This window comes from Hippopotamus amphibius, chromosome 3, assembly GCF_030028045.1.
Source record: "Hippopotamus amphibius kiboko isolate mHipAmp2 chromosome 3, mHipAmp2.hap2, whole genome shotgun sequence".
Taxonomy (NCBI): domain Eukaryota; kingdom Metazoa; phylum Chordata; class Mammalia; order Artiodactyla; family Hippopotamidae; genus Hippopotamus; species Hippopotamus amphibius.
The window spans coordinates 174,861,201-174,881,601 of record NC_080188.1 but is presented as its reverse complement, the minus strand read 5'-3'; the positions used below and the strand labels follow the sequence as shown (position 1 = coordinate 174,881,601).

Sequence of the window (20,401 nt, the reverse complement as noted above, 5' to 3'; positions counted from 1 at the left end):
CACCTGGAACCTGAAGGTCAGCATGTTTCTGTAACTTGTCCAAGTGGAAAGTTATTATTCTCTTTCCTTGACAAGGAAGAAAAAAGGGAGGAAGGAAGAAAGGAAGGGCCCCTTGATTTACTCATCACCTCTGTTCATGCTTACGAAACGTCCCTGCTAGGAAAGTTCACCCTGTGTTTACAGAGGGAGTAAGACAGATCCAGAAGAAAGATTATTGAAAAACCAGCTATCTCCCTGCCTCACAGATATCAGTGGCCAGCTTCTCCATCCCCCTTAACTTCTCAGCCTGGTGCTGCCCGCTGGTTGCTGCCAGTGGTGGCTGTAGTTGGTGCCTCAGCATGTATTTGGGGGACAGAGGTCACCAGGAGACCTAGCGGGTGCTCCCCCAGTGGCAGTGCCAGCTGCTGGTTCCCAGCTGGAGCTCCCAGAAGTGCCAAATCTCCGCGGCACAGCCCTTCAGAGAAGTGGCTGGAACCTACTTGGATTCTGAGTTGCCACTGAGCCCTCAAAGAGACAAAACTCCACCCTCCCAGGGAGCTTCTGGCATGAGCTGCTGTTGACGCCTAGGGTGCTGAGGGTGACGACTGTCTGTTGTCTCCTTTGTCTGATAGGAGGTGCAGCTTGGAAGAGGGGACCTGAGGTTTCAGTTGCAAGGCCTTGAGCAGGGTGTCACCCTCCCCGTCTCCTTGGTGGCATTTAAGGGTGATCGCCAGAGCAGGAGTGTGTCCACCACCTTTTCCACAGGTAATGTGGGCTCGTGCACTCTGAGTGAGAATGCGGTAGATGGCAAGCACTGGAGAGGCCAGAAAAGGTGTCCAAGGTAGCGCAAGTGGCTACAGGGGTCTGGATCCCTCTAGACATGGGGCAATGGACATGGGGTCATGGATTCAAAAGAAACTCATCCCGTGGTAGAGAGACCAAGGAAAAGAGTGAAATGGAGTGTTATTTGGGCGGGGAGGGGGTTGAGTCAGAGGAGGAAGTGATGTGGACTTGACCTTATTTCTGGTTCATTTGGAGGTTTTGATGAGAGCAGAGTGAATGAGAAAAATAAGGTGTGAGTGAAGAGCTGGGAGAAGCAAAGTAGTAGGAGGTTCCGAAATCATTTCTAAACAAAATAAATTACCTTAAAAGAGGGGACTAGCCACGCTGCCCTCCTCCCTTGCCTTTCTCCTAATGACGTTGTCCCTCTGCTTGGCTCCCAGTTGGTGCCCGTTTTCCACACCCTTCAGACTGCAGTCAAGTTCAGCAGAACAGCAATGTCGCCAGTGGCCTCTACACCATCTACCTGAACGGGGACACCAGCCGGCCCCTGCAGGTGTACTGTGACATGGACACGGATGGAGGCGGCTGGATTGTGAGTCACACAGAGCCCTGGGCAGTGTCCTCAGCCCAGGGGACTCTTATTTCTTCTTCATCCGTGGGAGAGGGGAGCTTTGGTGGCTTGCAGCTGTTTTTAAAGAGATCCCTCCCCACTGTAAGAATAGAGCCGGAAGTACTTCGCTCCTAGGATAGAGCAGGCTTTGTAAACTGAGGCTGACGATTGGGAAGGCTTGTGGGTTTACCACCATCTGCTAATGCCCTTTACACATGCGTGACCTACATTTTACTCTCTGCAAAGCACTCTCAGAAACATGACCCTCACGTATAAGCTGCAGAGTAAGTGAGAGAGATTATTGTTCATGCTTTATAGGTAGGTAAATTGAAGCCCAGAAAGAAAAGTGCCTTGGCTAAGTCACGGGAGTTAATAACAGATTTGGGACCAGATTTTAGAACTCCAGCCTCCTAGGTCATTGGACTTCCCCATGGGCCACCTCAGGTCATCCAAGATGGAAACACATGGCCTCTCTGGGGGCTCAGTCCTCTGAACTGGAGCCCATTGTCCAAGTTCTGCATCCTCGCTCCACAGTGCAGAGGCAAGGCCTTTGGAACTTTGATACGAAAGGCTAAAACCTGAAAGAGGGAAACTTGGCAATGTTCTGATCGTCCCTCTTGCGCGTGGAGGTTTTATTCTCTGTGGGCCATTAAACCACATGGTACCTTCTTTGATTGCATCTGCCTGATCCAGTTATATGATGAGCTGCTTTTGAGAGTTTCAGTCTGATCTTTCCATCTCCCCCCACCCCCTTTCTCCCTGTACCTGAACAGAGAGAGGCTCTCACTGCTCCAAACCAGCCTGCAGCCTTACCTGCTGTGCTTCCACCACTCACTGCGGGAGAAAGCACAGTCTCACAGAGCTCAAACTATGTTCATTTACACAGTCGCTCAGGGTCCTGCGAGACCAAAGACACTTGAGCAGCCACGGATAAAATGATACCATCTGATAAGCAGCAAAGGAGAAAACTTATTATCCACACAGTTGCATCTGATGGCTGAGAGGCAGTAATGGGATCGGATGGGGGAAATTCCTGATTGATTTATAAAAATAATGGAACAGAATGTAACGTGGGAGGCCTTCCCCCGACCAGACTCGTAGGGCTGTAGCCGCTGCTTCTCATCAGCTCCCTTGTAACTCTAAGCATTCTGTCCCTTCAGGCTTGAAGCCAGTCCCTGCCTTTGTCCCTGTAATTGCCCAAGGGCAGGGTGTTTGTACTGTCCAGTGTGGCCTTTTTGAAAGCCAGCTTCCAATAGGGGAGGACCTTTTGAAAGAGACCTGCTAGTCTGTCTGCCTGGGAGTACCCATGATTTTTTCCACAAATATTTATTCAGCACCTACTATGTGTCAAGCACTGTTTTGTATACTTGAGAACCAGCAGTGAACCGAACAGACCCCTGACCTCAAGGACCTTGCCTTCTACATCTTGCCCGTGCAAAGTGACTTTTACCGGAACACAGAGGTCAGTTCCAGAAATAACAGGATCACTCTGGGTTCTAACCAATGCCAGTCCCTCACCCCCTCCCAAGTCTTGTTTTCTCACCCAGACTCCTGAAGATAGTCCATGAACTGAGATTCTGTAGGGTTCTTCTCAAAGCCACCACACTCCAGAAAATGCATAGAGTCGTGAAACCTTTTCCACTAAATTTTTTACTGACAGTTTCCATGTTTTGGGGGCTTCAAGAGTCTTCTGTCATTGAAAGATGATCCTAGTATCAATATACTGCTCTTATAAATTGAGCTTCTCAAATCCCTTTAAGGAAATTCTTCTCCATCTCAGGCAGTAGAAACCCACTTTGATTCACAGGCCAGAACTCTGCCCTGAGGAAACCGAGGCTACGGGTGGGAGGCTGGAGTGAAGACCATTAGGCAACACTTAAGTGTCTCAAGTATTTCCATCTTTGTTTTCCATCTTGCAAGTCCTAAGGACTACATGAGAGGCTCTTTCCACAGGCATTTAAATGAGATTTTTATTTTTCTTCTCGGTTTAGTCATTCAGGACTGTAAGTTCTAGAGTGCAGTGAAGCACTGTCTTGTAGAACCAGACAGGAAGAGATTATTTTTTTTCTCCTTTGAGACTTATTTGCTAAGGGGCTTTTGTTATCCCAAATGGTCAACATAAGATATTCTCACCTCAGAGGTGACTGGACTAGATTCTGAGTGAGTCAATTAAGGCTGCCTGATCCAGATGTACAAATGATCCCCATGGGTGAGTTCATTTGGCATCTGATATCATAAAATGCAAGCTAACATTTATTGAGATACAATAATCACTTACTATATCTGTATGTGCCAGACACTGGCCTCCATACTTTATATGATTTATCATGATTAATGACCTTGCTGAAGCCTTGATTTAAGAGAATGACAAATGGGCTATTAACATCTTGATCTAATAGTTTAGAGAAGTGCGGCTTGTCAGGGTTAACTAACTTGCCCAAGGACACCACTAGTAAGTGTATAGGTGGGTCTAAATTGTGTTGTAAAGAGCATCACAGCCATGTTTTTGGAGTTTCCCTAGCCAAGCTGAAGCATTGTTAAAACAGACAGACAAATAAAAAATGCTTGGGCACTACATTCATTGATTGGAGATGGAGACCAAATGGCTTTGTAAAGTTTCTGTCTTAGGAGGACAGCATCAGATTTGAGCCTGACCTTACAGTGGAACTAATTACATCAGTGGGAACGGAATTTGACGCAAGGTGTGTGGAACCAAACATTAGTGCCCACATCTGCCCTAGGATCCCACTGTCGGTGATACAGCAGTAGTCCCGGGTGCCGTGCTAGGAAATTAACAGTCAGCCTCAGAATCTTAAGACATGCTTTTTGAACAATAGGTTCCGTAGAGCTGGTGTTTTCAAACTTTCTCATGGAAAGATGAGGAGGCAGTGTTTTATCTTTGCATCAGCCACTGAATAGTTAGCTGTGTGACTCTGGCTATTTGCTTTTCTGAACTTTCACATCTGTAGAATGGCATTGTATATTCTTGCCCTGGAGTCAGCCCGTAACCAACTCTCCACAAGCAGTTGTTACGTTAAGTGAGTAAATGAAAAAAGAAACGAAGGAAGCCAGGAAAGGAAGGGGATGTCCCGAAAAGATGGACAGGTGAGAAGAGGGGAAAGGGAAGAGCAGTGTTAGTGCAGCGGGTCCTTGTTCGCCTCGACCACCGCTAAGTTCCGCTCAGAGACGGCAGCCTTTTCACACATCCCGTCTCATGCGTCCTCCCAGCACCTCTGAGGCAGACACCTGCTTCCCACTGCTAACCCCGGTGGACAGCAGGCCGACTGAGGCTCAGGAAGAGAAATGACTGACGCGCCAGCTCCCTGCCAGGACCCCCAGCCATTGCCGCCTTCATTCAGTGCCTCCCAGGCCGGCAGACAGGGCTTGGGGCTTCAACCTGCTCTCTCCTCCCTCCCCATCTCTTCCCAGAGAAAAGTGTCAAGAATGCTCAAGTATCAGGAGGTTGACCTCATCACATTCAAGATAAAGTGCTAGACTTCAAGGCACCTGCTGTGAAGCATGGTGGGAAGGAGGGGGGGGTGGGTTTTGTGCTGGGGCGCCTGCCTTTGAATGAACACAATGGAAAGTAGGTGGCGAGGAAGAGGGCACCGCAGCCTTGGGGAGTTCCAGACTCCCCTGTGCGGTTAGCTAGGATGGTGTCTAGCGCGGCCCCCAAGGCCAGGAGGGGTTAGCATGCATAGGTGTGTTTAGCTTTTAGGTGCTTTTTAAGTTTACTTCATAGAAAAGAATCCAATGTACTCTGAACTGGAGCTGCCTCCCTTCCCCAGATAGAGGAATTTTTGAAAAGAAACTAGCCTGTACTCTCAGGAAACAGTTCCAACTCCGTCTCCATGTTGTCCCTTCTCACTCACGCTTCAGCCCGGTCTGGTTTGCCTTCTGTCCTCGTCACACACAAGCACAGCCTGTGCGCAAGTCGCCGGCATCATGTCACCAGAGTCTGTGAACAGTTAGGGCTTCACGGTCCCTGAGTTCTCCCCGTCACCTGACTTCTCACCAGCCTTTCTCTCGTGCTCTTTGGGATTCCGCGTTTTCCCAGTTGTCCGTCACATCACTCGTTGCTCCTCTTTCTCCCGCTCTGTTTGGCGCTTATATCTTGGGGTCCACAGGCTTCATTCTAGGCCGCTTTCTCTTTTCAGTTCCTATTTGCCTCCGGGGTGGTCTCATCCTTCCAATGGCTTCATCCTCCTCTCTACGTCCAGGTGGCTTTCTATATTAGTTAGGACAGAAGGGGCTTCGCTGTAGTAGCAAACTGATACCAAACTCTGATGACTGAACCCATTAAAGGTTTTTTCTCGCATGTGCAATGTCTTCTATGGGTCTGGCAGTCACTTCTAAGTGGTGACTCAGGGATTCAGGCTGATTCCAGCCTGCGGCTCTTCCCTGTCACCACGTGGCCTTCACCATGGCCGCGTGGCCCAGGGCAATGGGAGACCTCCACCCCGCACCCAGTGCTGCAGCTTACAGTCCTGTGGCTGGAACAAGTCACATGGTTCTAGCCTAACCATAAGAAAGGCTGAGGAGGAGAGTCTCCCAGTGTCCCGGGGGAGCGGAGAATGAAACAGGACGTGGTGAGCACCTAGCACCGTCTCAGACACATGCTCACCTTCTAAGTCCAGCCTGGCTCTCTCCTGAGAAGTCTAGCCCTTACATTCAGCAGCTCCTGTGGCACCTTCATTCCCCAGGATACATCACACTTACCAGGTCCCCAGATGAGCTCCACTGCACTCATGGAAACTGTCCTCTCTCAGAGCCCCTTTCCCAGAGATCGGCTGAGTGAATCACCCTCAGGGCTGTGAGCCCAAACCACAAGGGGCAGTCTTGACATCCTCCTCTCTCTCAGTTCTACTTCTGGTCCATCAGCACATCTGTCGGTTTTACTTTTGTCCACTCTGTCCATCCTCAGGGAAGCCCCCAGTCCACTGTGCTGTCCTCTCTCACTCAGTCACGTCTGTTCAGGTGTGTCAGGGGAAAATGTCCATCTCCCTCTTCAGGTCTTCCAGAGGAGGAACACCGGGCAGTTGGATTTCTTCAAGCGCTGGCGGACCTACGTGGAAGGCTTTGGGAACCCCATGAAGGAGTTCTGGCTTGGTATGACCTTTGAGCATCCGTGAAGGCTGGGGTGCAGAGGGGAGCTTTCCCCCTGAAAAGCGGGTCAGGCAGCTTGAGGAAGCTCACCACATTCAGGAAGCGCTCCAAGCGACAGGGACTCTCGGAGGAACCTGCCCACCAGGGTGTTGGTGGGGCCGTGTCTCTGGGGGGGTTCTCGTGTGCTCTGGGCGTGTGAGAGGGTGGGACTGTCACAGGTGGGTGGGCTTTATGCTGCGTCTAAGCCCTGCACAATCTGCCTGCAGCCTGAACTTCTCCAGAACCACAGGAGGAGAAAAGGAGTTGATTGGTTGGGACCCTGGGCTCTCCCTGGGAGGTCATACAAGTCCCTAAATTCTGCTAGTGATGCCAGTCATGATGGTATTGTTTTCCCTTTTCCTTCTGCTCTATTCCGGGGCAGATGTTCAAAGAGAACGAAATAGCCAAAAGCAGCAACTGGGAAATGAAGAATTAAGACATCATAATCTGGATTCTCAGTGTCTGATAGAGTAGATGATGTTTGTGGTTTGCTGGGTACCAAAATCCCTTCAGTGACCTCAGAGTCAGTAGTTGATCTCTCCCACTTGGTGAGATAAATGGGTGATAAATAGAACTGCCTCTGCTTGAGAGAGAAGGAGTCATGGGGGCAGATTCACCCCACGGTTACCCCCACCACTGCTCCCTCCCAGAGGACGTGGTTTCCACACTCAGAAGCATGACTGAGCAAAAGACATAATGGGATGAGAAAATGAGCCCCCAGAAGAGACGGTGTAGGGAAGGCCCCCATGAGCAGAGGAGGTAAAGGCTAAGGCAGCTTTGGAGGCTAAAAGTCTCAGATAAAAGTAGTGGGTGCTCACACACACACCAGTTGATTGGTTACTGAAATTCCATTCCTTATTCTTAGGACTTGACAAGCTACACAACCTCACCATGGGCACGCCCACCCGCTATGAGGTGAGAGTGGACTTACAGACGGCCAACGAATCTGCCTATGCCGTGTACGACTCCTTCCAAGTGGCCTCCAGCAAGGAGCGGTACAGGCTCACAGTGGGGAAATACACAGGCACGGCAGGTAAGACGAAACGTGTCCTTCCTGTTAGGGTCTCCTGCTCCGTGTGTCTGAGGATGGGCTGGCCACCTGCCATGGGCCTGGGGGATGGGATATTGTTCTGCGAAGGGGAATGGTCCTCACTGACAGTTGAGGCCCCGCTCCCTGCAGGGGTTTAACCAGAATCGTTAAAGCACTCTTTGACCATCATAAAATCGAGGTGTGGATTTTACAGTGTGGAACTTCTGTACGTTGCACACGGAGTCCCCGCCAGTAAAATCCCTCCTGTTATACCCCCGCAGTTCGGGTTGTTGTACATTAGCTGATGAACCCACATGCTGAGAGATTTCGTGGTGTCTGCCCACCACTCTTACGGCTTCAGCAGTGTGACTGCCATTCCTGCACAGCAGTGTGTGTGTGTGTGTGTGTGTGTGTGTGTGTGTGTGTGTGTGTGCGCGCGCGTGCATTATTTAAGTATTTTATGGCACTTTGCTATAAATAAAGACCAAGAATGAAAGTGCTGATTCAAACGATAAGAAGTATGGGTCTCATTAACTCCACACAACTATGATAACACAGAAATTAGCAGTTGAGCTGATGTTAGGGGAATGTTAGCCTTGATTAGCTGCTCATTGGATTTAAGCCAGTTGGTGGTGTGTTCAACTGTGAAGGAAAAGAACAAAATTAAGCAACGTGACAGAAATACTGGAATTATATCACTGAGTATTTTCTTTAAGAGGCAAGGCGTGGTTATTGTTTTAATAGTTTACTTTAAACCTATATTTATGGTCTTTAAACCCTAACAAGTAAGTCTGGTGTTTGACTTAGTAAGTTTTTGACGTTGGTGGAACTATGTAGAAATGTGTTAGCAGCCAAATTGACTGACTGTGTAAGACATGGTCTCTCTCCTTAGACGCACATGTAAATAGATAATTAGTTATTATAATTATTATACATAAATAATACAAATTAATAACTTCTGCAAAGAGTCAGATACACGGGAAGGAGAATAAAGAGCTACAGGAGTGTGGAGAGGTACGGGTGCACTGAGGACTGAAGTGATTGCTGGAAGCTTCCTGTGGGACAGTGGGCTGGAGTTGGGTCTGAAAGGATAGAACTCAGGAGCAAAGAGGGGGTGTGCTCTCCAGGCCTGGGGGAGTCCAGGGGTGAGCAAAGGCTAAGCAGATGCAAGGACATTGAGATGTACCCTTGAAGCCTGCAAGACATCTCAAAATTGTCTACTTGAGAACCCCCTGATGGTGGAGGACTGTGAACAGACACTCATGAGTGTCTGGGGCCATGACCGGAAGTGGCCAACTACTGATGCAAAATTTCTTTCAGGTCTTATAATTTATTTAATTTTTAAAAAATCACATGAATTTTGCATTTGCTCTTGTTTCCCAGTGCTTAGTGTGGAGCCTGGCACAGAGTAGGTGAGTTTGAAAGATGATCCTGCTTGTATGACCTTTCTATATAATCTTATGGATGTTTTATATTGTAAAGAATAGAATCTGAGACCCAAAAGAGCTCTCAGAGGGTCAGTGAAAGGATGAATTTGGTGACATGGTGACATGGGAGGAGACAGAGTGGGAGGGGTAGGCACCTGCCAGAGTATGAGGAGTTTGGGTGACAGACGTGGGTAAACTTTCAAGGCTTCCGAGTAGGGGTCGGGGGTAGGGGAAAGTGTGCAAAGAGCTGATTCAGGGAAAAACAATCCTTGGGAAAAAAGCCACTGCAGCTAGAAGAGCCTGCACTGCTTAGGGTTCTATCCTTTCTTTCCACACTGGTCTTGGTCTCCATAGGCTGGAAAAAAGCTGGGCATCTGTTTTATAGTGTACAAAGTATCATATAAAACATGCAAGTCGGGCATTGAAAAAAGCCAGTTAAAATACAGTTGGGAAACAGAGGGACATTCAGATGATTATAAGGATATTAATCGAACGAGGGGGATTTAAAGATGCCCTTTTGTAAGACTAAGCACACTGCCTGCCCTCCCCAACCCCCCAGCTGTAGCTAAGATCAGATTGCGTTGGCTCTCCCAGCCGGTAGGTGGAAGGGATGTGGACGTTGCAATCTCCCTTAGACTTGTCAATGAAATAAAGTAATCAACAGTCAATCTAAAAAAGAAATGGAAAATTTTATTCAAGCCAACCTGAGGATTTTAACCTGGGAGGGAGTCTTACGGAAAGCTCTAAGGACTGTTCTGTGAGGTCAAAGCACAGTTATATAAATTTTGAGACAAAGGCTTATACCTCAAAAGATGTATTATTGACAGGTTACACAATCCAGATCTACAGGTACAAAGCAGTGGGTCAAGGGTCATGATGGCCCCTTGGTGAGATTAAGAGGCGTGTTATCTCCTGAGGAGATCTGGTTGATGCAGATGCACGGTACACGCTAAAGGGGAGGAAAGAGGCCCAAGTGGGCAAAGAAAAATTTTATTTAAAAAATTTTCGTGTCTTGCCGTAAAATATGAACTTTATTTCATCAGACCCCTTGGGCCTCCTCCTGCTCTGATCTCAGTCCACGTGGCAAATATCTGGTCATCCCTTTTCTTCCCAATACCCCATTCAGTCTTGACCACAGTGATCAGTCAGCCTTCCTTTCTCAGGCTGAAGAATCCCAGTCTTCAGAGACTCCTTGCCTGGGACCTTCTGCAGACATATGGGGTTGGGCTGTTTCCCTTTGGCACCTGTGTGCACATCTCTTCCTGAAACCCACTGCCCTCACAGGCCTTCTGCTGGGGACCTCACTCAGGCCTGCCCTCCCAGGCTACCCAGTCCCCTTCCCTCTATTATTCAAATGTACCTTTTCTGAGGTCTGTCTTAATCCAGTAAATGAACTGATGCTAATGAGAAAATGAGTGAAAAGGAGTCAACATATTCATGAATTACTGTGATTCTCCTCCCGGGGACTCTATTTGCATTTTAACTGTGATTAGGGGGTAATTCCCATTCTAAGGTTGTTCAGGCCAACAGTGCTGGTCAGTGGAGGTTGTATTTTTTAACAGGAAGCCTTGGGAGACTGAGTTCATGCAGCATTTAGGCAGCAGTCTAGTCTTCCCCTGTGTACGATCATTCTTACTTTTAAATTTGGAATTACAGTGGTGAGGTTAGTGGAGTTTTCGCTTTCCTTATATGTGCTGATTGGTCCCCGAGGAGGATTTTGAAATTTAGGAAGCTTCTGGCTACTTATGTCCTAGATGATGAGGTACTGTTTAGAGGACATGGCATTCAAATAGAAACGGAACATTTTGATATCTCCAGGCACCTGCCAGTTCTCCCCAGCTTTTAAACCTGTTATTGCTCTTTTTGGAACTAGAGATGTACAGCTCTGATGGAAAAGTGTGGTTTTAGACTCTTCCCCTCCTCAGACTGTCCAGGTGGGCCCTGCACTTTTGCTTCCACAGAAGTCAAATCAAAAAGCCCATTATTCCTCCCTGAAGGAAACTCCAGCAAGGTAATGCCGTGTAAATTGACTTTCTGATTCTGAATCTTGGCATGAGACAGGTAGGACTTTCTATGAACCCTGCCTTCAAGGTGCTGCGCTTCATCTGTTTGGAGATTATAATGAAAACATAAATCGGTAGACATTCGGAGTGGTGCAAAGGCCTTCCACGGGCTAGCCAATCATTTATAGCTGATTTCAAGTCCCACTTGCCGGAGACTCAGAGCCACTCAAGCAGGGATGGTCCACCCCTGGGGGCACTTGGAAATGTGACTGGAGAACTCTACCAGCATTCAGTGGGCTGGGGCTAGGGATGCTAAATACCCACAGTGAAGAATGCTACCACCCCAAGTGCCAGTACCTTCCGAGCTTTGAAGTGGATTTTTAAGTACTGGCACTTGAAAAGACAGAAAAAATTGTTGAACACGTGGACAGAAGGGAAAGCTAGAGATGGTATGGGTCACTCTTTCATTGGCCCATTCCTGGTCCCAGGGTAGAAAATGTTCAAGGTCCAGACGCGTGGTCCCGTGTCTGTGTGTGATTTATAGGGAAATGATGTTAACAGCTCTTTCTGGTCTGAGATGGCTCAGCTGCCTGGGGCATCTTTCCTAGTACGAGAGGAGAAGAGTTGGTCCCACAGTGATATTTTGATGAGATGGGTGCTGACCAGCTCAGCAGCCCCAGCTGAGCTTGGGTTCAGATCTGTTATGGGCCTGCCACCAACCCCTCCCACCCACCACCTGAGAAGAGTGAGCTCCCACCCACGGCCATTAGACTAGAAGTGGAGTGCGTATCTCTCATCAGTGTTTTCTCCTAAAACGCCAGCAGAATGGAGGGAGTCTAACCACCACTGACTTTTCTACTCTCTCTTTTCTTGCAGAGATAAGCTTAATAAATTAGAATACTGTCTCGGTCAGGGCCTGAGGACCAAAGAAAAGTTAGTTTTTGATTTATGAGAACACGCATTATCTACACTTGGAACATTAGTGTGGCTTCAGTTTCTAGAAGGCAGAAAGTCCATTTGTGGGGGGAAAAACTCTCACACTCAGGCCACAACCTGTTTTACCTTTCTTTATCCCAATGCCCAAGGTTAGATAACCACAAAGAGATCCGTGAGAAATAGCCTCTGCACGGGTTCTTAGAAAACAGCTCTGGGAACTTATGTGCAGGTTAGGTAAGCTGTTTTCATGGCAAGTGTTGCTAAGGGAGCCATTGTGTGGTATTTCGAGCTGTAGGGAACTGCCTGCAGGAAATCTGAGGAGAGGAGGAAGTGTATATGGATGACGTGACAATTTGCCCTTCATTGATTGGAGAAAATTAATGGGGGCAGAGGTTTTGCTGTGTCTTAAGTGAGGCATGAAGGAGCCACTGTTTGAGCTCCCAAGTCAGAGGGACAAACTGGAACCTTCCCTTCATACAGTGTGCTGTCAGCTCTTTATATATCTGCCCTCAGCCACCTGCAACTAAGTTCTTGAGAGCAAGGACCCCTGTTTGTATTCCCAGAGCCTAGTGTGGTGCTGGGCCATGTATACCTGATGTTTCCTGAAGGAATGAATGAATGAGGTTGCAGGACAAAAGTTCTCAAGCTTTAGCTGCATCAGAAGGGCTTGCTGTCATCTGAAGGGCTTGTTAAAGCACAGACTGTGGGGTACGACCCTGGAGTTTCTGGTTCTGTAGGTCTGGGGCGGGCCTGAGAATGTGCATTTCTAACAAGTTCCCAGGTGATGCTGATGCTTCTGGTCCAGGGACCGCACTTTGAGAACCATTGTTGTCGATGGTCAGAGACGGCTTGTTCTTGTTAGACATAATCAAAGCCTGCTGTTGAAATAAGGAAGCTGCAGGGAGGGGAATCGGTGTCTCAAAAAGAACTCTGGGCTTGGAATCTCAGGTCGGAGATTTGAGTCCTGGCTCTGCTGCTTGTGGACTGTGGGACCGTGACAAGTCCTTGGAGAGTCTAACCTCTGAGAGTTTGTTTCCTCCTGGGATTAAGAGCTGTCTGACCCACCCCTCAGGCTTGTTGTGGGCATCAAATGAGAATGTGTATGTGAAGGTGATGGGTAACTCAGAGATAAGATTCAGTGGAAGTATTGTCATTGTAGGAACAGAACTTGATTAAGCTTGGGATTGATGTGCACCCTTATTGCCTTTTATGAGCTGAATTAAAAAGTAAACTTATAAAAGGATGACAAATGTGATGGGGAAATAATAGAATGTGAGTAAAACAATTAAGGCAGGTTTCTAGATAGGATTAATGAAATGCTTAATTGTACCTATGTGCCCAGAAGGGCTCTGGAAGTTCAGGTGTGTGTGTTAAGAGGGCGTGTGGGAGGATTAATAAGGAGTATCTTCCTCAGGAGTGGGGTTGAGCTGGGCTTTGAGGAATGGTGAGGATCTGGACTGATGAAGGGCAGAGAGAAACCGGTGAGCAGAGGCATGGACGGTGGACTCGTCCACTCCACACGTGGAGGGTGCCTGTAAGGACAGTGGGCTGTGAGCTTGTGCAAAGGGTGCAGCCAAGGTACAGGCCTGCAAAGCCAGGAGGAGTAATTCACTCCATGTAGGAGGAAGTAGGCCTGAGAGGAGGTAAATGCATGCGTGAGCTTCGGAAGGGCTAGGAAGACCGTTGTGTTAACACAGCCCTGGAGAGATCACAGCCCTGGAGAGATCACAGCCCGGGGTGTCAGCCGTGGGAGCAGGGGTATATAGGATTGGTCTGCAGAAGGAAGGGCTTGATAATGAGGTACAACTGGATGGCCAGCGTGGCTCAGGGGTACCCAGTCTGGGTGACTGGGAGGATGCTTGAGCAGAGACAGGCACAGAAAGGGGGTTAGTTGTGTGAGGGTGATCAGGTACTGTGAGGAGCATTGAGGAGTTTGGTTTGGATATTTGGATATTTTACTGTGAAGCCTCTACATGAAAATGCTTTTAAAGCTATTAGAGAAACAGGCCTGAAGTCTGGGTGACATGCCAGGAGAGAGAGTCTGTTCATCTGTATCATGTTGTCATCTTGGTGATTTCGAGAAAGGAGTGGCTCCTTGTGGCATAACTGACCGGATCCCTGGAATTTTCATGCCTCGAGGTTTTCTTGCCGAGTCCTCTTTCAGGCCAGAGTTTGATCAGGCCCTAATCGGGGAAACTTGGGCTCTCCCCTTCCATGTCTTCTCTCCTGCAGGCGACGCTCTTACTTACCACAATGGATGGAAGTTTACAACCTTTGACAGAGACAACGATATCGCCCTGAGCAACTGTGCCCTGACGCATCATGGCGGCTGGTGGTACAAGAACTGCCACTTGGCCAACCCCAATGGCAGATACGGGGAGACCAAGCACAGTGAGGTGGGTGACAGGGGAACACCTGTTTTGGCCCATGCTCTGCCCATATTCTGTTTCCAGAGTACGGGAACACCCTCCATGCTGCTTTGGCTGCCTCTCTCCTTCTGATGCCAGCAGTTAGGGCGGTAGGGCTTCTTCTCCAGGCTCCATGACCTTGAGGTCAAGGCCCTCCCTGCCCATCTGCTGCAGCCCCTCCCCACTCTGCCTTCCCACCAGTGCTGCACCCTTACTCAGTGCAGGCGGGGTACTCAGGCTGCCCACTGCTTAATAGGGATGATATGGGATACATACACTCTCACTTTACAAGTTCACACATGGACACTGTCTTGGTCAGCTCAAGCTGCTGTAACAAAACAATATAGACTGGGTGGCTTAGACGACAGACGTTCACGTCTCATGGTTCTGGAGGCTGGGAAGTCCAAGATCAAGTTCCCAGCAAATTCAGTTCTTGAAGAGAGCTCTTTCTGGCTTGTGGATGGCCACCTTTTCACTGTGTCCTCACATAGTGGAGAGAGAGAAAGCTCTGGTCTGTCCTCCTTTGCTTATAAAGGCACTGATCCCACCATGGTTGACCTACCCGCATGACATCACCTAACCCTAATTACCTCCCAAAGGCCCCACCTCCAAACACTGTCACATTGGGGGTTAGGGCTTCATCATGTGCATTTTGGGGGGTGGGGAATACAAGCATTTTATCTGTAATGGATGCTTCAGAATTCTTTCTAGTCGTTCATCCAGTTAGACCAGAGCTATTTTTCTCAGTCCTTTTGATCATGGGGAAGACAAAGTTTCCTGCCTTAGGTCAGACCCACCCTTGGATCCGCTTCACGCAGAGCCTCCCAAAGTCTGCCCAGAGTGTTGTGCTAAACCGGCTTCTCCACTTCAGGAGTGTGCACACAGGGCCAACGGCTCTCGAGGGCTCCCCGCCCCTGCCTTGTTCCGAAACTTTCCCATCAGTGCCTTCTTGAATCCGCATGCCCTGTGAACATCATCTGGACTCCTGGCCAGCTACCAGGCATCCTCTGTCTGCTCCCTCACAGCGTCTTGAAAATCGCATCTTCGTCCCTACTCATCATTAACCCATCCTCTCCATGAACTCAGCCCTTCCTGGGTTTCTCATTTCCCATTCTGGGTCTTGATCCCAGCCTTCAGGGAGTGACCTCTCCCCAGAACTCACCTTGTACCCATATGACTGTAATTATTTGTACATCTAGAGTCCAGGTACATGTTGATTCCTTTGGTCCTAACCAGGCAGCAGGGACTCTCAATCCTGCTGTGATTTTTCGAAGGGAAGAAGAAACTCGCCCCCAGGGGAGCCAAGGAGGGCGGGTCCATGAATCATAGTGGCAGCATGTGGGCCGACTCAGGGAAGCCTGTGATCAGAGATCAAATATTTGAAATGAGCAGCCAGCATGCCCTAAACCATCCCTGCATTTGCTAATAAAAGACATTCATCTGGTTAATGTGCTTTTCACAGTCTGCAAGGCATTTAGCTTCTTGTTTATTATTTACCTCACAAATTAAAATACACAAAATTGGTCACTTGGGCTCTTTATTGGCCAGGTTGCAAGGTTATTAAGTGAATTAAATATTATTGTGCTTACCAGTCAAAAGTCATAAAGTGAAATTTAGTTTTCAGCAGGCTATTCATTACCCCAGAGCTAATATCTAAATAGTCTAAATTGAAAATGATTTTACACAATTGACCAATTAATATGCTTTCTTTTGCCTTTAATTTTTTGTAAAGGAAAAGAGTGAGGCAAAGATAATTTGATCATTGCTGGCCAGGTTGGCCCCGTGTAATCTTTGCCACTGCTCTGGCCTCACCCACCTCCTGGGCTCACACCGTTGTCAGCCTGTCTAACCTCAGCTGCCCTGCAGAGGGCGCACACTTCCAGATTCCTCTCTCACATCCTTTATAACTACCCCAGTCTCTCTGTCTCTCCCCTAAGCAGAGAGGGCGTGGTTTCCCCCGGCAAGAAACATTCCTTGGTACCATAACCCACCCTACCCTCTCCCAGGTGCCTCTTCTTGATGTTGGCTTATTTGTTTGTTTGTTTGTTTAATGTAGGGGGTGAACTGGGAGCCATGGAAAGGACATGAATTCTCCATTCCTTTTGTGGAGCTGAAGATCCGCCCTCATGGCTACAGGGCAGAGCATGTCCTGGGCAGAAAGAAGCGGACACTGGGAGAAAATTCCAGAACGTTCTGATGGCCCATCTGTGCACTTATCACACAAGAGGAGAGCAGCCCAGGGATGGGGCTGTGTAAGTGTGGGGTGGGGTGGGTAGTGATGACTGGCTGATGGAAGTCTGAGGTTGCTCATAGCGCCTGGCTTCTGAGATGGCTGGATAACCTGCAGGACAAAGCATGTCACCAAGCTTCCAACCATATAGCTCACTTCCCTGTCACCCACATTTTGCCCACCTATATTTGGGAGCCTGAAAATCAACACAAAAGTAGCTGCACAGTGTATATAGGAGAGACAGCACTGGAACTGCAAGGTTTTCTATTCTATCTTCAGTAACAAATATACGGGATTAGGGCAAAAAAAAAAGTGGAAAAAGAATCACCTAATACTTTATCAATTGGAAATCTCTGGAAATTGGTATATGTATACTCAGGGCTTTGCTAATGCAAATCTTCTGTCTAAAAGGAAGCACCAAAGAGGGGTTCTCTTTGATGACAAGGGGCTGAGGCAGCCTGAAACTTACCTTCCATTACTACTGGGTATGGAGAAAAAGGCATAAATCTTCCTCTTTTTTTAAAAAAAAATTGCTGATGTTATGGGGAAGAATAAAGGCAACCGTAAGGGACCAAGAGGGATTTGAATTTTGCTAAGTTCTGACTAGTATCGGGCATACTGGAACCCCCGGCTTCCATGTTACTACTATTTTTACGTGCCCCCTTTCCAGCCATCTGCATAATCACTTTTGTAGATCTTCATATGTTGTGAATAAATTCTCACTTATTTCAACTTTAAATAATTTGACTCTCTTGCTAATTGGTTCCTCCCAAAGACTCTTTTCTGTGACTCCCTTTCATACTTTCCAGTCCTCAGCCTCCCCTCGCCCCCCACCCGCACTTCTCCTCCCCCCACCCCCGGCTCTGTTTTTTGAAAGCACCAGAGGTTTATTGTTTGAATGGACACTTGGCAAGGTCAGATCCTTTTGGCTTATTTTCCTATCACTTTGGAAGGTTTTCCTGTAGCAAAGTCAGTGACCATTGAAGAAACAAATTCCTATTCAAGAAAAAAAAAAACACTTGATTAAAAAAAATTTGCCGTGTGTTGTTTTCCCCACATGAGTACACTTGAATTCTAAATTGAACCTAAGTGTAAGCAAAGGTACAATTTGTGCATGACAGTGGAATTTGGTTGGCAGTGTCTTCTTACTGGCCTGATGGCAAATAATGGTATTTGGAACCAGGAGAAGTGGATGAGTGGGGAGGAAGACAAATGCCCTAAAAGCCGAGGTCCTCCTTTAGGATGCTGGAGGCGTTTATTGCCTCGGGTCCTCCAGGTTTTAACCTCTGGCCGGATGCCAGGCCATACTTTCGAAACAGTGCTTGTCAACCTTTAAAGTTTTCCGCATCCCCTTGGCTCCCTATACACACGCACTCAGCAATGCCCTGGTAACTGCTCAGTCTGAAAACCTGTGGTCTGGATGAAGTATGGTGTCCGTGTTCGGGCTGATCCTTAAAAAACATGCTTGCACCTCGCTCACTGATTCAAGGAGAATTTGTGTCTGCCTGCTTACCAGGCAGCGTGCTGGGCACTGGGGAGACAGGTGAGCTCACAGAAGTGAGCAAGCCAGACATGGTCCTTGCACGACTGGATTATGTGTGCTGTCATCCCTTCATTCATTCCCTCACTCATTTATTCAACAAATATTGATTAAGCCCTCTTATGGGCTGCGTTCCACTCCAAGCCCTGCTGCTACAGAAGTGAGCCAAACACAAGGTTCCTCCCCTTATGCTTATATTCTATTGATGCAAGCTGACAATAAATAACAGATACATGTACAATTCCCAGAAGTGATGAGTGCCACGGAAGAAAGGTATAGCAGGAATAAGAGATGGAGGTGGAGATTGGTGGTAGAAGTGGGGGACTCCGCGGGCCTCTCTGTGGCGTAGGTATTTGCAGAGACCAGACGGATGTCTTTAGTGTGCTCCCGCTTCCCCAGGGCTGGAGCCTGAGCTCATTTCCTCATCGGTGTTAAAGCTCCTTTTGCACAGTTTCTCAGTTCCGAGGCCTCTGGGCTCCTGTTTGCACATAGTCCTCACCTGGGTGACTCAGAAGCCCTGCGCTCATCCCAGTGGGTGCAGCCTTTTTAGAAAGAAGAGCCTCTTTTGCAAAGTGGATCAAACCCCGGCATGATTCAGAGCGGGGGTGGGGGCGGGGTGCATGGTGGGCGGTGCTTCCCAAATTTAACCAGCTTCTCAGCCGTGTCTGGGGAAGCAGGATTGCTGGGCCCCAGCCCTTCTGACTCAGCAGGTCTGGACAGGGGCTGTGCTGGGTGGGTGACTTCTCTCTGAGTAGCTCTGGCGTCGGGGGCCACCCTCTGATGGCCTGTTTGCTCAGGAGGTGTCTACAAAGGCAGCAGCACAGGCCTGTGTTCACCAACCCTGGCGTTTTCCCACCGCGGGCCAAGAAGAGGACTTGTGGGAAACTGGAGTTGTTTCTTGCATTCTTTCTCCTTTAGGATCTTTGCTGCCCTGAAGGGACAGGGCAGAGAAAACCTCCGTTGCCCCTTCAAGGATTCCACTGGGGCAAAGAAGGAAGTAGGGGGAAGCTCATTTTCAAAGGATGTTTGTCTGACTCAGGAGAACATTCCAGACCTAAGCCTCTGTGCCTAAGCTCATTTTAACGTGACCAGCTCTGGCAGCTCCTGCTCTGGTAGCTGAATATAGGCCCCTGCATAGATTTCTAGATGGACCTGCTTTTCTGAGGGTCAGACACTTTTCTGAGAGCCAGGTTATAGAGCCATCAGGTTTTGAAGCTTAAGGGACAATTCCTACTGGTTAGGACAAACCAAAGAAAACAAAAACTGTCATGGAAGGGACAGGCAACTTAGCCATGAAGCTTAAGGGACAATTCCTACTGGTTAGGACAAACCAAAGAAAACAAAAACTGTCATGGAAGGGACAGGCAACTTAGCCAGGCACTAGGGTAAAAGTGAGGATAGAAGTATCACAAGCAGTTGATAAAGTCTCTGAGCCATTGCCTATTCTGTGCAAGGGAATAGCAACATCTTGATGAGAAGAACACAGCCCCTTGTGGCAGCGTGGTGGGGATGGCCATGGGGACAGACCATGACAGCGGGCACTGTGATGGGGAGAGTGCTGTGAGCAGAGCGGGGTGCCGCAGAAAGCGTCGCGGGTGTGGTGTCAGCATTACGTCTGGAGGGATGAATCTGAGTTTGCCAGGAGAGAAGTGAAAGGCCTGGGGGAGGCAGGGCACCTTGGGATGAGGATACTTGATGGCAAAGATGAGAAAGGATGGAGTGTGGTGTGTTGGAGGAAGATGGTTTCTTGGTGGGCTGGGGAGTGACTGGTGGGGAGCCACGCTGGAGAGATGGGCAGGGACTGGCCTCAGCCACGTGAGCCCTGTGGTCTCAGCTCACACTGTTGTTTCAGCGCACACTGTTCATCAGAATCAGCTGGAGCTGTTACGGAGCCAGATCCTACTTCACCTTCAGAGATGCTGCTTTAATGGGTCTCAGCTGAGTCCTGTGCAGCTGAGCTTTTTAAAGCTCCAGCGGCTTCTAACATGCAACTGGGGCTGAGTACCACGGCTAAGATGAAAGGGGGGGTGGGGCAGTGGAGAACACTCAGGGGTGTTTAAACCTTCAAGTGACACTTGTAGTGAGGCTTGTAGTTTGGAAACATCAGTCTAATGACAGCATAGAGAAAGGCGGAGGTGTGGAGGGAAGTTTTGGGAAAAGCGTGGAGATTCACAGACAAGTTAAGGGCTAGTGCAGTAGGCAGTGGGTATTGACTTTCTTGGCCTGTGGCAGAAATGATGGGAAAGGGAAGAAGGGCACAGATTAAGTACTATTTAGGAGGCAGGATTGACGGGATTTGAGGAGGATGGG

General features: G+C 48.5%; 1 protein-coding gene across 2 annotated transcripts in view; it reads left to right on the top strand.

Annotated features, from left to right (window-relative positions):
• Window positions 1–17,287, top strand: part of TNN (tenascin N) — a 67,716-nt gene extending 50,429 nt beyond the window's left edge. Inside the window, exons 13-18 of one of the 2 annotated variants that reach the window (XM_057728984.1) lie at window positions 612–744; window positions 1,203–1,354; window positions 6,385–6,481; window positions 7,383–7,550; window positions 14,146–14,309; window positions 16,378–17,287. In XM_057728984.1, the coding sequence (XP_057584967.1) occupies window positions 612–744; window positions 1,203–1,354; window positions 6,385–6,481; window positions 7,383–7,550; window positions 14,146–14,309; window positions 16,378–16,518 (855 nt within the window). In that variant the 3' untranslated portion in view covers window positions 16,519–17,287. The remainder of the gene's footprint in view (window positions 1–611; window positions 745–1,202; window positions 1,355–6,384; window positions 6,482–7,382; window positions 7,551–14,145; window positions 14,310–16,377) is intronic. The other variant, XM_057728985.1, reaches the window with a different exon arrangement.
• Window positions 17,288–20,401: the final 3,114 nt, after the last annotated feature.